The sequence below is a fragment of the Paramormyrops kingsleyae genome, chromosome 7 (assembly GCF_048594095.1).
Source record: "Paramormyrops kingsleyae isolate MSU_618 chromosome 7, PKINGS_0.4, whole genome shotgun sequence".
Taxonomy (NCBI): Eukaryota; Metazoa; Chordata; class Actinopteri; order Osteoglossiformes; family Mormyridae; genus Paramormyrops; species Paramormyrops kingsleyae.
In genome coordinates, this window is record NC_132803.1 from 9,334,543 (window position 1) to 9,350,773 (window position 16,231).

At 46.1% G+C, this 16,231-nt stretch overlaps 1 protein-coding gene across 1 annotated transcript; it reads right to left on the minus strand.

Annotated features, from left to right (window-relative positions):
- Positions 1-7,594: 7,594 nt before the first annotated feature.
- On the minus strand, positions 7,595-13,503 carry LOC111842245 (protein unc-119 homolog B-like). Its single transcript, XM_023808663.2, has 6 exons — positions 13,191-13,503; positions 12,153-12,266; positions 11,909-12,029; positions 11,361-11,533; positions 9,939-10,043; positions 7,595-8,303 (listed from the first exon to the last, which is right to left on the minus strand). Exons 1-6 carry the CDS (start codon positions 13,417-13,419, stop codon positions 8,293-8,295), a joined length of 753 nt encoding a protein of 250 aa, XP_023664431.1. The 5' UTR covers positions 13,420-13,503; the 3' UTR covers positions 7,595-8,292.
- Positions 13,504-16,231: the final 2,728 nt, after the last annotated feature.

Sequence of the window (16,231 nt, forward strand, 5' to 3'; positions counted from 1 at the left end):
GGGGGGGGGGCTGGGGCGGCCTGTCTCTGAGAGGAGGGAGGAGAGCGCTTTACACACACAAAAGAGGAGACTCCTCCTCTCTTCCCCTCTCTCTCTCTCTCTCCCTATCTCTCTCCCTCCTCTCCCCGTCCTGCTGACTGTATTCTTTCTTCCGTCACCCCTGCTTTCCTGTTACCGCAGATAGACGTGCAATCCGCCATAGGGATGGTGTTTCGCTTCTGTACGCGGCGGCTCCGGTTACTGACGCTGCAGTGATTTTTTTTTTTTGTTAGTTATATTTCCTACGGTACGGAAATAGCAAGCCTTATATCCCCACGGACGACGTTTCTGTCTGCCTTAAACCGGGCCGGAACATCCGACGAATACGGGTCCATTACGTTTACAGGGAGCCCGGCGTCACGTGATCGTGATACGACGCGGGGAGAGGAGATTCACGTGCGGAGCGCCCTTTGTAAACCTGCGCATCAGCAAACGGCGTTTTCTCGCGTCTCTAGTCCTCCGGGGACCAGGAGTGTCACTAAATAGAGAACCCCACACTGCCTTTTGAAGAAATAAACTTCGTCAAAAAAGTTTATTATAACCAGTTTCTAAAATAGCTTTATTTCATGCACTGATGTATGACATCATGCTGTGCATGGAGTTAGATATCTCGAAGACAATCTGAAAAGGGGCGTTTTTGAATCCAGGCTGTTCGTGTTTAGCTGACAGGACGAAAGTTGTGAAGATTTTTCCCCCCCCTCCTGTCACTAGTCCTAGCAGGGATTGATTTGGCCAATCTCTGCAACATCAGTAGCTTTACAATGGCAGTGAGCATCAGTTAGATGGATGCAGATACTGCAGTTGCAGCAGGACTCCGTTTTAAAGGCACAGTACGCTCCTGTGACCCTTGACCCCGGTCCAGGTCCCATGACTGTGTACCTCTCTATATTTATAAATGCTAAGTGAATAGTACTACCTCTGAACTAGCCAGCTACAGACATCCCCTCCCCCTCCCACTGGACTCACGTTCACGTACCATGTGATTCAGTGAGTAAGTGGTAGATTACCAGCTTTTCGTAAGCCCTCCTTCATGTTGCCCAGGTGGTCACCTGAGCCCTCGGTAGCCCATTTTGCAGTGTTAAGAAGTTAGGCCTTCGCCTGCTGTATCATTTTCAGAGGTAATAACCATAAAGGTCAGGCCTGTTGGAATAATGTTCACCTACACAGTAATTAAATGCACATCACTGGGAACCCAACAATGTCTGCTGTTCCTGTTTCATCTTCACACAGAATCCAAGAACACTGACAGCTTTGTAATCATTTTAATACATCCCATAATACAAACTACATGGATATAAAAGACTGCAAAACCTTGCTTAAATATTGCATGCTGATATCTGTATTATTGTTCATCATTGTTGTGATTAAAGGTGTAGGCCTGACATAAACAACAATTTCTGTTTCCATGTGGTGCTTTTACTTCACACAAGTTCCCTTAAACCATAAACATGTGGGAGAAATCCATTCAAACAAAAGAAAAACCTTCAAACTTAACACATGCTGAGTCAGATGAGGGAATCAAACCCACAATCTTGTAGGTGTGCGACCCCACTACTAACTCTTACAACATCCTTATCAAGCAAAGATGTGCTCAATTATCACAGAGAGTTTTCCCTGCAACCCTCCCATGAAGACTCTTGGTGTTAAATTGCTTGGTGTTTCTGTGTGGGTTGACCGTGAGATAGAATGCTCTTTTTTTTAGGGGGGGGAGGGGGGGATCAACTCTGACTCCGTACTAACGGACAAGGAATAATGGAGGAGACTAATACGACCTCGGTGATGGTATGTGATGATGTCATGGATGGCTAACGGGGGCAGAGATTGGCCGATCCTTAGATGCTTAGTCCTCCCAGGATTCTCACCTCCTGCCCCCTTTTTCTCCTCTTCCTCACTCTCATTCTCCCATAAAAGTAAAAAAAAAAAATACACCTGATGCACAAAGTCTCCTTGAAGAAATCAGGAGTCAGTATTGTCCTGGAGAGGGTTACTTCAGGAGTCAACTCCGAGAGAGAGTCACAGAAGGCGGCTTTTGGCTGAGACGAGAGGCCTTTGAAAACTGAAAACAGGCAACTCTGCAAACTTTAGCATTAAGGAGTGACTTTTTACCAGATGTGCAGTTATAAAAGTCCAAACATAGCTATGAACTACATTTTGGTTTTCTTTTCAAAGTAACGGATTCTCTGGACAACCAACATCGCAGAGACAAGAAACTGCCAGCTACAGTAAGTGACAATTAGAGAGAGAATCAGCCACTTTATATTTCATCCCTTTAACTCAGGAAAGCATTAAAATATAATGAATATACAATGGGGAACGAAAGTTTATGGAGCCAAATGTATAAAATGATATTTTCTGTTTATATTTTAAATTCAGGCTGTATATTTGAGTTTATACTGAGTGGGCTGCAAGTTTTAGAAATGTGTGACTGTGCGTCATGTTGCAAAGGGACAGCGGACCAGAGGGCTGGAGCCAGCGTGTCGGGGGGGGGGGCAACAGTATGTAGGGCAAGGCCCATTCTGACTGGAATTATGGGCGTGCTGAATTTCTGCATGCATGATCAATGGGGTTGAATAGAGGGAGAGAAAAGGTTTGGGGGGAGGGTAAGAAATCAGGTGGCTCGCAAGAGAGAGGGACGGGGGGGGGGGGAGTCTGGAGTGGGGACAAGGGCTACTTATGGTGGAGGGAAATTAAGCGTAACATAGAAGGTGGAGGATGAGAAAATATCAACAAGCAGGAGCTAAAGAACAGAAAAGCAGCACTGGAGTCCCGGCAAGTGAAGCAAACTGGAAAAAAAAGTGAGAGAATTTATTGTACGGAGTCTTTTGCCATACATGACTTTTGTTCTCTCGTTAGGAGCCGATTGGCAGCCGCTGCCTCGCCTTTTCCAGGTCAGCGAGGCGTGACGAAACGAGAAAGCGCGAGGAGGGAGCTTCTGTGCGGGAAAATAAAAGGGGAAGATGCCGGATTAGTGGGACCGAGGGCCAGTACGCGTGTGTGCGAGTGTGCGAGCCTGTTTGTTTACGTGTGCCAACTCTTTCGGAAAGTTACCGAAAAAAGGCAGTTTCCGCCAAACAGTGGTGGAGGAAGTACTGAAGCTTAGTACTTAAGTAAAAGTACAAATATCCTGCAAAGTATGTACTCAAGTAAAAGTAGAAGTGCTACATCAACAATCTTACTTAAGTGAAAGTACTCTGTACTTACTTTTAAATTTACTTTAAAGTATTTTTTTAAGTAAAAGTACTCACACAATGGTTTGTCTCAACATCTGGGGTGTGCCATTTTATAAAAGAATAGTAGATATACTGACTTACGCCTCTACCAATATCATTGCTCATAATTATTACAAGCAACTATACAGTATATGTGTATTGGAAAGTTTGGTGTGCTTATTGTGCGTGCACTCTGCAATACTGTCTGTACCCTAACTTAGAATTATGTGGATGATAAGTTATCTACTAGGTATTACCCACTAATATACCATTAAGATAAACAATGTTGAATGGGTCCATGTTGAATGTCTCGTCTTCTTGAAATCCAGCCAGTCTACCAGCTCCTGCTGCTAATTGATGCGCTCTGCCATCATTGGAGCTAATAAAGCCACCTGATTGGTAGGAAATGGCAAACAACGCCAGAACGCAATAGGCTAACTATTTTTTCATGCAAGATTTTGAGGAAATTGTGTTCATAAAATGTAACGACTAACGGCATAAATTGTAGAAATGTAGTGGAGTAGAAAGTACAAATAGTTTCCGCAAAATGTAATGGAGTAAAATAAAAAGTATGCATTATTATTTTTACTTAAGTAAAGTACAGATACGTAAAAATGTACTTAAGTACAGTAACGAAGTACAAATACTTTGTTACATTCCACCACTGCCGCCAAAACATCTCAAATAAAATCATGAGCATGTATTCGAAATAAAAAAACTTTTTCATTCCCAAATTCAGCTGAGCCTAGGACTGGTTCACTTCCTAATTATGAATGAACATTCTGCCAGCTTTTTTTTCTTTTCTGTTTGCTTTAAATGACTAAACAGCATGATCCTAAATAACTAAACACGCCCTCAGGGAGCACAGTTTGACTTTTCACTAGGGCACTTTTGTGACTTCCTCGGAGTGGGCCTTAAGAATAGCAGCTAAATGTCTCCCTTAGCTTCACCCACACTTACATATCCAGCCTGCTTTTAAGCCAATCAGGATCTTCGTTCCTTGGTACCTTTGACCAAAGCCAGCCTCAGAGTTGGGAGGCTATTGTTTATTTTTGACCTTTGACCCAATGGGTCTGACACCTGCTGGAAATCCTTGGATGGGGGGTGGTGGGGGGAGCAGGGTCGTATTGGCATCTTACTTCCACTCTGGATTAAGAACATCCAACTTAAGGACAACTCCTACTAACAAACGGTCATAAACTCTATTATGTTAAAAATTCAGGTTAAATACAATGGTTCATAATAATAAACGCATGCACTACTTTGTGATGCTCGTGAAAACATTGTGTGGCTTCAGCGAGTTGGCTCGAGGTGCAGTAGAGTGCTGTATGTGATTACTATCATTATTGTTACTCTATAAATATTGTGTACTCTAGTTATATTTTTTTCTGCAGGCCCAGTCAACGTAAACTCCATATGGAGCTTCAAAAACATCTGGTCTGGGATCAGTTTGAGTTGCATCCAGCCATTAGCAAGGGGGAAAACCACAGCCATCGTGACAGACAAGTCAGGTAATGGATCACGCCTTAAAGCTCTGGGCCATCCTGGGCCGGTGGCAGGTTTCCTCGCACAGGTACCAGCTGGAATAAAACACACCTGCGCCGTGAGGTCAGTCCTTTCAAAACCCTTCTCTCTTCCTCAGGGTTAGGGTGGAATAGAGGGACGAGACAAAAGAAGAGAGAGAGGGCTGGAGAACGGACACATGTAAGAGGAATACAGAAAGCGAGAGAGAATGAAGAGGGGACCTTTGAAAGGCTCTTTATTCGGCCGTGATTGAGGAGAAGTGGAGGACATTGAAATAGGTGATTACTGGACTCCGTGGCTCTGAATCTCAGGTGAAGCTATCATGTTAAACAGTCTCGTTCTGGCCACCTTATCGCGGCAGCCCAGCCTTCCTGCCCGGACCTGTGCCCACACGGTGCTGCTTCTGGCCCACTTTCTGCCAAAGTGAAAAGCCATGGTCAGGGGGAGCTGTCTGGATTGGATGAGTCTACATAGGCTGTTTACTACCTGCCACATGTATCCCAGAATGCTCTTCTCGCATTCTACTCCTGGTTTAATTTGAATTAAAGCTCATCTCATTTTCCTGTAGCGCGTACAGCACAGCTGTGGCTGCCCCCAGGCACGCGTAGTGTGATGCAGTGTCAGGCCTTAGTGACCTCCAGCCGGCAGAAAAAGCTCCCCAGATTTAAGCCAGACACTCTGTGGGAAACGCTGGATTCACACTCGCCCAGGTTTAAAGTGTAAAAACGTTGAATTGCCTCCAATTTCCTGCTCATCCTCAAAGCCACTCCTTCCATCTGTTTTCATTTAGAAAAAGGTCACCGGAGAGAGAGGGTGAGGAAGATTCCAATGAGGAAGATGCTGGAGGTGACATGGATTTGATACTGTACATGGGTCACAGCAAACTTACAAACAGGCAAAGGACCCAGACGATTTCAGTGTCACATAAACACAAACCCCACTGTCTGATGCCTGGCTCCACCTCCGTCTATCTCTTCTAATCCCTCTTCTATATTCCTACCCCTGCTTCCGCAGGACCCATCAGCGCCATCACTCTAGCCTATAAATAGCTTTGATCCATTCCCTTGTCATGGTTTTGGCAGTGTAGGGAGGTGAAGGAGATGGAGCAGCTCTCCTACAGTAAAGAGAACTTTTGTGACTTGGACCAAACAGGAGTTCCCCATGAGAGGACTCATGAGCTGATGGAGAGAGTGAATCTAATTGAAGTATATGCAGCTGCTTGAGGAATTAAGTGACAATTAAAAGATTCATTTATGCACTCAACCTAACAACCTTAATTCATCCATTCAAGGCTCCATAAAGGGCCGTCACGTCAAAACATGAATCCCTGAATTCGTCCGAGTACATGATTAAAAGGTCACTGAAGGTTGTAAGGTCGGCATTTGATATTCACCTGCCCCAATCACAGGCCAGAACACCTGGGTAAAGAGATGATTGTTGTATCTGTTAGCCAATCAGCCAAAGGAGAAACTGGCAAGAGGGAGGGTGAATATATGATGCCCTCTGTAAGGGTGACTGATGGACAAATGAGAGAAAAAGGGAACTATTCAACAGCAAAAAAAAAATGACTTAAGGTATTAACGTTGTTGCTATAGCTGCCAGAAGTGGCAGCTGGAGTGTCAGGTGACAACGTATGACTGACATGCCCTCTGCTGGCTGAGACATGAACTACAAACAGGTCGCGAGGAGCTGCACCAGAAACATGGACACAGCAATCAGACGGAAAGGCGGAAGGCTGAAGTCCAGCTGGGATCAAATAAACAAACGGGATTTTACCCAGCTTCCTAAAAGTTCAATTAAATCTTCGTACTTGATAACATGTAGTACAGGGTGCCAAGAAACACAGACGACAGATGAAACAAGAGAGAAAGAGGGACAGCATTGGTAGAGTGAGCAGAGAGAGAATAGGTGGATGTGGGAAGGTGGAGAGCAGGCGCCTTTTGTTTGGCTTTGTGAAGCTGAGACTCTCTCTCTCTCTCTCTCTCTCTGGGAAAGTGGAAACCCAACACCAGTCCCCCAGGCTGCGTTTACCAGGCGGGAGTTTGGGAGAGACAGAGAGAGCAGCAGAAAAAGAAAGAAGAGGGTGAATAGGGGACAAGGAGGAACAGTGAAGAGGAAGGGAGGGAGAACGAGAATGAATGTGGAGAACAGAATGGGAGGGAAATGTGGGGGGGGTGGACTGGAGAGATGATGAGAGACTGGAGAAAGGGGGCTTAACCGGGAAAAAAGAGGCTACAGAAAACAGGTGCAAATTCACCGTCACGTGCATAGAAGCCGCATATCGATTTCAAACAGGATACAATACAGGGCGTGTTGTTGGTTGGCTGTTAGCTAACGGGTTAGTTTGGGCTGGTGGGGCGTGACCGTGACGTGGCTGTTTTAAGGAGCAAACCTTCATCCATGCTTAACTGCGAACGTTAATAAAAAAAAATATGCACATACCAGGAAGCACAAGTTCTCTCAACACATTTTGTGTACTTGTATGTCATGAGGCAGACAATGGTTTCTTAAATTCAGAAATATGTTGTATTTTTTTTTAAAGTTTGTTTTGACATATTTTTCCAGTCTGGCTGAAACGTCAGACCTATACACCCACTTCATGACAGCACGCTTTCCAAATGGACGAAATTAGTTTACATCCCGGAAAACTTGAGAAACTGCGGGGGATTTAATAGCGTATTCGGAGTGCCCTCCAGTGGCGTCGCGAAGAACTTCAGGCCTTGTGGATTAAATTGCTGCCTGGAACAAGCAAACCCGCAACTGCAGAGGCCGAGTGATCGAGAGTTCTAGACAAGCATGTAGATTATGCAACACACAAGTACTGTGGGGAAAAAAATAACATTTATTATTGCTGTTGGCAAAATAGATATATATATATTTTACAAACAAGGCAAATTTACACCAGACATGCTGCTACAAAATGTATTTGTACTCATACAGATTTTATATTTCAAAATGTCCTCTCCAATTGTAAAAACCTTCATTAAGCAAAATGTCCTTCTTGTCCTCAAATCCATGGTTACCACCAACTCCCCAAAGAATATTTCAAAAATGGATAATAGTACAAAATAACCTCAAAAAAAAAAAATTAGCAGCTTAGAGACTTAGAGTAGTCTTGATTACCAAGTTCCTTCACCAAACACGCAGAAATGTTACTGTTCCAAAGGCCTAAACCATTCCAACATGGACAAGATACCCAACTTTACACCTAGCTGTAGCACTAAGAACTGTTTTAGTTATTAATACACAGGTCAGTGCATCAGATCATGTATATTTTGGTGCAAAAGGGTGGTTAAATACTTATAACCATAAAATATCTGCTTATACATAATGTGTTGATATGTTTTTCCTCTCATTGTGCCCACTCAGACTTTTGGGGTGAGCTGTGATTGGCCGACACGAGCTGCCATTTCATCACTTCCTGTTTCAGTATCTTAGTGCAGTGTTTCTCTACTCGGTCCTGGGCGACCAACAGATGGTCCAGGCTTTTGCTCCTTCCGACAGTCCACATTTCTGCTGCCTATGGACAGTCTGGGGATACATGAGGACTGGTTAGAGAAACATTGTCTTAGTGTTCATTTGGGGTTGCAGTGAAACTATAGCCTACAAGAAGATTTGGGGGGGGGAATGGAGGGTTACTTTTGTTGGGGGGGGGGGGGGGGGGGTGTGTCAACATGAAAGTGCGTGTGTGTGTGTGTGTGTGAATGTGTTTGACAGCATTTCTGGGGTAGGGCCAGCGATCCCGTGGCAACGGACAGCCGGCAGAGACATGGAGGACCCTCATGGCTGACGTGGTCAAAGAGACCACAGCTGTGGCTGGCAGGTTGCCGTGACGACAGGCCACGGCAACCAAAAAAAGAAAGAGGAAAAACGCGGGATGCTACACTGGGCTCCGCCGACAACCAGGCGCCGGGGACGTGGGGGTCAAAATGTCAGTAAGAAAGGCTCCTCTGTGAGGCATAATTACATATTTACATCAAAATAAACAAGGATGAACATTTAACCAGCAACACAGGCCACAGAGGCAGGCAATTAGCTTGATTTTAAGCAGATCCGCTATGAGTCTGCACACCTCAACACAACCCAGAGAATGTTCCTACACAACAGGAGGAGCTTAAGCGGTTACCTAGTAGTGATTTTACCCATCCATCCATCCATCCATCCATCGTCCAACCCGCTTATCCTACTGGGTCGTGGGGGGTCCGGAGCCTATCCCAGAAGCAACGGGCACGAGGCAGGGAACAACCCTGGATGGGATTTTACTGTCTACAAAATTGTGTGCGGAGAATACGGTGTGTGTGTGTGTGTGTGGGGGGGGTTAATTCATCACCAAAACTTCACCATTTAGGTTAAAGAGAGGAAAACAGATCAATCCAAGTATGTGGGACCCAGCCTGATTCCAGTTATTTGGCGCGTCTCAGATCGCTGCTACATCCACTGACCTAGTTCAACCCGTCACGTGACCCTACAGCTTCGTCGTTTCCCCCAGTGGTAACCAAAGAGGGTTATTTTCATGGAAAAGGAGATAAAAGCCAACAGATTTTGCTGTGGCCATCCCAGACGCCCCGTCACGGCTAAACACTGAACATCACGGGGGAAAATAATAATTAAATATGACCAGTGACACTGACATGTGGAGAAGAAGCAGTGACGTCCAGCAAAGCCAGCAGGCCGTCTGACACCTCTCACGCCACAGCGCAGTGAGGGCACAGCACTGAAATAAACTGCTGAGAGGTACGGCTCAGAAATGCCCGCAAGCAACAAGACCCCCATGATTCCATGTTGTTTCCATGGCAACTGCACACTGCTTTAAAAAACAAAAAAAAAAACTAATTTCCCCTGTCCTGGGGCATAGAGCAATTGACAGTTATTAAAATACAGTTTAAGTGGGCATGTGTGTGTGAGAGTGTGTATATGTGTGTGTGTGTGTGTGTGAGAGAGTGTGTGTGAGTGAGAGAGTGGGAAGGGGGCAGCTATTAAATGGTTCATTAATAATAAATTAGTCTTGGCAAATTAACAAACAGTGTAGGCCATTTCCTGTGGATTCTTGTGGGGGGGGGGGGGGGGGGGGGCGGGGGTTGTAGTTTATGGCTGATCCACCGTGAAGAGTTCTTAGGCAGCACCCCCACCCTCCCCCAACCCAGGTGTTGGGCCAGTGCTACTGACCGCCATTGTAAGCATAGTCGGCTTTGTTGTGCATGATGAGCTTGTTGTCCACAAAGTAGAAGCTGTCAGACCTGGTCTCGTAAGGGTGCTCCACCATCTGGCGAACTGTGGAACAACGCCAGAGAAGACAGCCCATGAGACATGGACAGCAGGTGGCAGAGCGGTTAAGAACACAGACTCATACTGAGCAATGTCCCAGTGAGTGTTCTGCTGTAGTACACAGAAATGACATTCACTGCAAGCTCGGACTGCAACTGCAATATTAACATTATACCCACAGCAATAAGAAGCCACATAAAGGAAAAACTCAATTACTATTGAACAATGACCATCACAAGCATCCAGACACACACATATATGTAGTGTACATAATGACCCAGATCAAATCACTCGAACAAATTAGATTCCATACATCGTAAACCAGGCTGTCAAATTTAGCTGGTACAGCAACTGGCCTCAGAACACTGGCCTCCAAATGGACCAGTATCGACCACATATACAAAAACCGAATTTACACAGACGGAGAAAAACAGTCAGAGCCAATGAGTCAAGGCATTCGACCTCTAACCTCAGGAAGGCATTTTCTGGTAGGCAAAGACGGATGGAAGAGAGAGAAGACAGACAGAGACAGACAAGACCACTGTCACGGGAGGCCTGCATCACCTGGGGAGGCACAGAACTCCAAGAAAGAAGAGATGAGAGAAAAGTGAAATGAAATCAACAATCTGACAGAGAGAGTGTAACGACACATTGTGTAATAACACTGCATTATGTAATAACACTGCATTATGTAATAACACTGCATTATGTAATAACACGACAAAACGTAACAAACCTTGCCCTCAAGTCATGTTGGAAAAATCGTAAACATGAGATGAGAGCACACGAATGCCACTACAAAGTCGTATTTACCAGTGGGGAAACTTTTTCTTTAAGCTCCAAGTTGGGGGCGAGTCATTTTAACAATCATGACCGAGGCAATGGATAGTCCCACTGTGAAAGGCAAATTATTTTAGTAGTAAATTTTATGAAGTGTTTCATTGCAAAACTCTGAATTGTTTTGAATATTGAGATTATTATTCAAATGGTGTACCACGAAAACAAATGATAGCTTTTTGTCTCGGTATTTGATATATAGCTGGTTAGCTACCTGTTGATTGAACAAGGGCTTACGAAAAGTTCACCATCATTCAATTTATTACATTCTGTCGAGTTATTACATAATTCGGTGTTACTACAAAATGTGTTGTTACACAGTGTGTAACAACGCATTATATAATAACATTGCATGATGTGATGAAAATTTATGTTTTGTCAAGTTACTACATAATGTGGCATTATTATATAATGCGTTGTTACTGGGAGGCAGGAATGGGCGTGGCTTATAAATGACCACAGGCAGCCTGACCCAGGCGGGCTCACCCAGACTCTCGGGAAGCTGCGGGAACTCGTAGATGTGCTCGCATGTGTTGCGGCTGTTGGGAATGCAGAAGCCAAAGTCGAAGTCGAAGCTCTTGAGTAGCTGATCCTTAAAGAAGTGCCTCTCGATCATGCGGAAGCTGGGCACGGGACGGTCGCCCACTGTGAACTCCACCCTGGAACAGGAAGCAGAGAGGATCAAGGGAACAATGCAGCAGACAAGCAGCTGACAAGCAGCTGCAAATCCACTTCCGGATCACAGCTGGGCTCTGGAGACAACACAAATACCTTGCATCAACCCGTATTTAATCTCAGCAAGGACAATAGGATTCAACTGGAAAGTCTCCTAGTCTCTCAAAATAAAGGCAGACAAAGTAGTACTATCCCCTTTGTAGCTGTAAGTTCAGCATTTTGAAACATATCCCAAATAGAACTGTAGATAACTATTCCAATGATTAAATAATGTCACCTCCCTTTACCCCTATACACACGCTGTGCTGCACCCAGTCTAGTAATCATACATCTATGCTCAAAGCACAGGTCAGACTCACGTTGCTCCGACGGTACACAGCCTCAAAAATGCCGGGGTGAACTGGTAGCGCACAAAGCGGCCTGCACTGGAATCCAGGTCCCCATTCTCTTCGTCCCCCTCTGCCTCTTCTTCCTCCAGACCTGGCAGTTGATGATAGGAGGGTCAGGGGAAGCCACACCCACAGCACAAAGCCACACCCACAGCACAAAGCCACACCCATGGCCCAATTCCCACCCACCCAATCGCATTAGGGGACAGGATACCAGCATTGGGGGGCTTGGCAATCTCAAACAGCACAGTCCCTGTCTCCAGGTCCCTGATCTTGAAGCGTGTGAAGTCGATATTAAAGATGTTGGCCTCTGGCTTGCACAGGTAATCTGGGGACACAGTCGGCAAGGAACACTCAGCGTTAATAATAATAATAATACATTTTATTTATACTGCACTTTACATTACCAAAAATCTCAAAGTGCTTACAGAATCAGAATCAGTTACTCTCCATACTCTGTTACCTGCACTGTTCTAAATACATGTCATGGTGTCAGACACTTTATCCTCCAAGCCAAGGCTGAGCCAAGGTAAGTGTACAAATATAGCAGACTTCAAGAGTACTGAATCACCACAATCAAACTTGGGACAGACACTAGCTAAGCCGTGGACAAAAACATCACCTAAACAATATAGTATTACTGTAAACAAGCAAAAGGTGTTCTCTGTTGTTGAATACATCGAGAGTGCGGTTACTACCCCCCTACCCCAAAGCCTGAGCCTAGTCCATCTCCACGGGCAGGTTTCCAGGTTACCGTTTAACTATCCGGCGGTGCCCTTGTCCGAGGAGACGCTGATTTCCGCCCACGGTGTTTATACGCGGTTCAGTCTGAGGACCCACCCCTATCTACGATGGCCATTGATCTAAAAGTGGCGCTTTATCAGTGTTACTCTACTCTTCTTATTGTGAAATTGTATGTAATCGCCTTTTGTATCTAAAATTAAATAGTGTTTGGTCTCTAAGTAGTTATAGTGTTACTTTTCGGCAAGAAGTTAGGCGTATTACGTCCGAATTAGTAACATGTCTTAAGCAGACATTTTCAATAACTAGTAATAAAAACAAACTTTGAAATGTGGCGTCGTGAGAAAGTTAGTCAACCCTGAACATTATAAATGTTAAACATTTCGACCGATGTTACCGGATGCAGAAGTAAGAGAACTTTACGCCACGACTCCGCCGATCCCGAAACTGTCCGGACTCCCGCAGACGCTCGGAGCCAAGATCGGAGCAGCGCGGCGGTCAGCACGCCTACCGCTGGTGACGGTCCGCAGCCCCAGCACGTCCTCCGGGGTGATGGGTCTCCCCAGCGTCCTCAGCTCATCTTCCGTCACGATTCGGCTGTCTGCCTGGATCTTCCGTGACTTTAGCCTTTTCAATACACCGCCGCCAGGCTTGCGGTCTCGGGTGGGCGGGGAACCCAGATCGGCGGCCTCGTCATTATTAGCGGCCGTAGGCTCCGATCGCGCCCTGGGTCCGCTCATTTTCCTCGACCCAGCGGCTGCGCAAACGCCCGATATACCGTTCAATCCAAGATGGCGGCCCGCATCTCCATGGAGTGGCTACGGCGTTTCAGGAGGATAGTGACTCGCTATTGGTTGCCGAAGCTCGCCTGTTGCCATGACCACCGGACATAGAGCTAGACTAGACTAGATCCGACGAACAGCGAAAAACCAGCTGAGGAATATTAGAGTTTTCCATTGTGGGCTCACTTACCTGCCGGCCAAGATCGGAACAAACAGAAATCTGTTCCCGCCGGCGAGTCTGAAATTAAAGCAGTCATGAGTATTGATGGTTATCATTTGCACTGTTAAACGAATGGATAAAGATTTGCATAATTCAAAGATTTAAGTCATTATATTAATCCACCCCGTTTACTATGATTCAATGACTTCCAGCGATGGTCCAAACTTTTGATAGCATCACTTTTAAATTAATATAAAATCTAATAATAAGACGAATACAATTTCCTGCTTTGCCCAATCTTATTCTCCATCCAGGTGAGTGCAAACATGGAGGTCACAGTGAAGGGGCAGCCACCAATTGCAGCACCCAGGGAGCTGGGGTTTAATGGCCGTGCTAAAGGGCCCACGTACATGTGACTATTCTGTCATGGCCACGCTTCAACCGGCAACCATCCGATCACAAACACAGACGCTTGGCCTGCTGAGCCACAAACTTAAGAAACAAGAATCTTGACTGATAATATACCAATTGTATGCCAAGGGTACCAAATTGTGATCATATATACCAAATGAAACACTCAATCAATATAACTGTCATTAAAGAAATGGGCCACATACACTGCAAGGCATGCTGGGAAGTGTGGAGTTTCATGGAATGTAGTGATTTTGGAGGTCTTACAGATGCTGTCTTTGAATCTCAACGCCTCGACAGCTCTGCAGCCTCGTGCTGCTCGTGCCTCACGGTCTGCTTATTTGTGCAGAGGCGTCTGGCTGTTTGGCCGTGTCCTGGTTAGGGTTACAGTTAATTATTATTATTATAACAAATATTAGTGCGTCATGCCCAAGATCAGCACAGGGTTCTGCTGACACACGTACAATGAATACACACCATTATCCAAAAGCACAAATGCATATTTAATATTTGATTCCCTTCCATTGAATGTTTAGTCATTTTCATTCCTTATCGCATAGTTTGGCAAAATTACAGTTAACACTGTCAAGGCCAATAATAAATTTCGAGAATTTGCAAATTATCAATTGAAAAAAAATGTTTCAATATCATTTGAAATTATGTGTTAGCACAAAATAGTTATTCCAAGAAGATTTTGCAAGCAAAAACGCTGTTTTACTTTAAGAACAGCTTGCATGTGATAGATGGACAATAACCACATGGTCAACGGTAAAACGTGATAAAAATCTAGTTTCACAAATGATGGAACCTGCCAAAGCGAAGTTAGCATTTTGCATGGTAGCACGTGGTACAAAGTGCTGGAGCACAAGAAAGAAGGAGGGGCTGCATGCTTAAGCCAGTATATGCTGGGAGCCCAGGATTTGCTATTTGCTCTCAGAGGCTGAGCTCCTGCTCTTATAAACATTAAGTAGTGACACAGCGCCCTTCTAGGGCAAACCTCAATACAACGGTCACAATGTCTAATTGTGATATGACCTTTTTTCCTGTGACAAAATATCTCTTTTAAAGTCATGCTTAGGTAAATTATTCATAATATACTGGCATCCCATTCAGAGTGTACCCCCCCTGCTCACTTGCATCCCATTCAGAGTGTACCCCCCCCCACGCTCACTGGCATCCCATTCAGAGTGTACCCTGTGTTCACTGGCATCCCATTCACAGTGTACCCCGTGTTCACTGGCATCCCATTCAGAGTGTACCCCCCCGCCCGCTCACTTGCATCCCATTCAGAGTGTACCCCCCCCCCCCCCCCCACTGGCATCCCATTCAGAGTGTACCCCCCCACCCCACTGGCATCCCATTCAGAGTGTACCCCCCCACCCCACCGCTCACTGGCAACCCATTCAGAGTGTACCCTCCCCCCACGCTCACTGGCATCCCATTCAGAGTGTACCCCCCCCACGCTCACTGGCATCCCATTCAGAGTGTACCCCCCCCCACCGTTCACTGGCATCCCATTCAGAGTGTACCCCCCCCCACCGCTCACTGGCATCCCATTCAGAGTGTACCCCCCCCACGCTCACTGGCATCCCATTCAGAGTGTACCTCCCCCCGCTCACTTGCATCCCATTCAGAGTGTACCCCCCCCCCACTGGCATCCCATTCAGAGTGTACCCCCCCCCCACGCTCACTGGCATCCCATTCAGAGTGTACCCCCCCCCACGCTCACTGGCATCCCATTCAGAGTGTACCCCCCCCCACCGCTCACTGGCATCCCATTCAGAGTGCACCCCCCCCCCCCCACTGGCATCCTATTCAGAGTGTACCCCGTGTTCACTTGCATCCCATTCAGAGTGTACCCCCCCCACCGCTCACTGGCATCCCATTCAGAGTGTACCCCCCCCCGCTCACTGGCGTCCCATTCAGAGTGTACCCCCCCCACCGCTCACTGGCATCCCATTCAGAGTGTTCCCCCCCCCCCCCACTGGCATCCCATTCAGAGTGTACCCCCCCCCACCGCTCACTGGCATCCCATTCACAGTGTACCCCCCCCCCCCCCACCGGCATCCCATTCACAGTGTACCCCGTGTTCACTGGCATCCCATTCACAGTGTACCCCGTGTTCACTGGCATCCCATTCACAGTGTACCCCGTGTTCACTGGCATCCCATTCACAGTGTACCCCATGCTTGTGTCCTG

Bases quoted from the DNA above. Each gene is read 5' to 3' on its own strand.
- LOC111842245 (XM_023808663.2), bottom strand. From the start codon at position 13,419: ATGAGCGGACCCAGGGCGCGATCGGAGCCTACGGCCGCTAATAATGAC. The intron at 12,267-13,190 runs GTAGGCGTGCTG...CTGTGTCCCCAG, and splicing joins GCTGCGGACCGTCACCAGCG to ATTACCTGTGCAAGCCAGAG. The intron at 11,534-11,908 runs GTGAGTCTGACC...TTCCTGTTCCAG, and splicing joins CTGTGTACCGTCGGAGCAAC to GGTGGAGTTCACAGTGGGCG.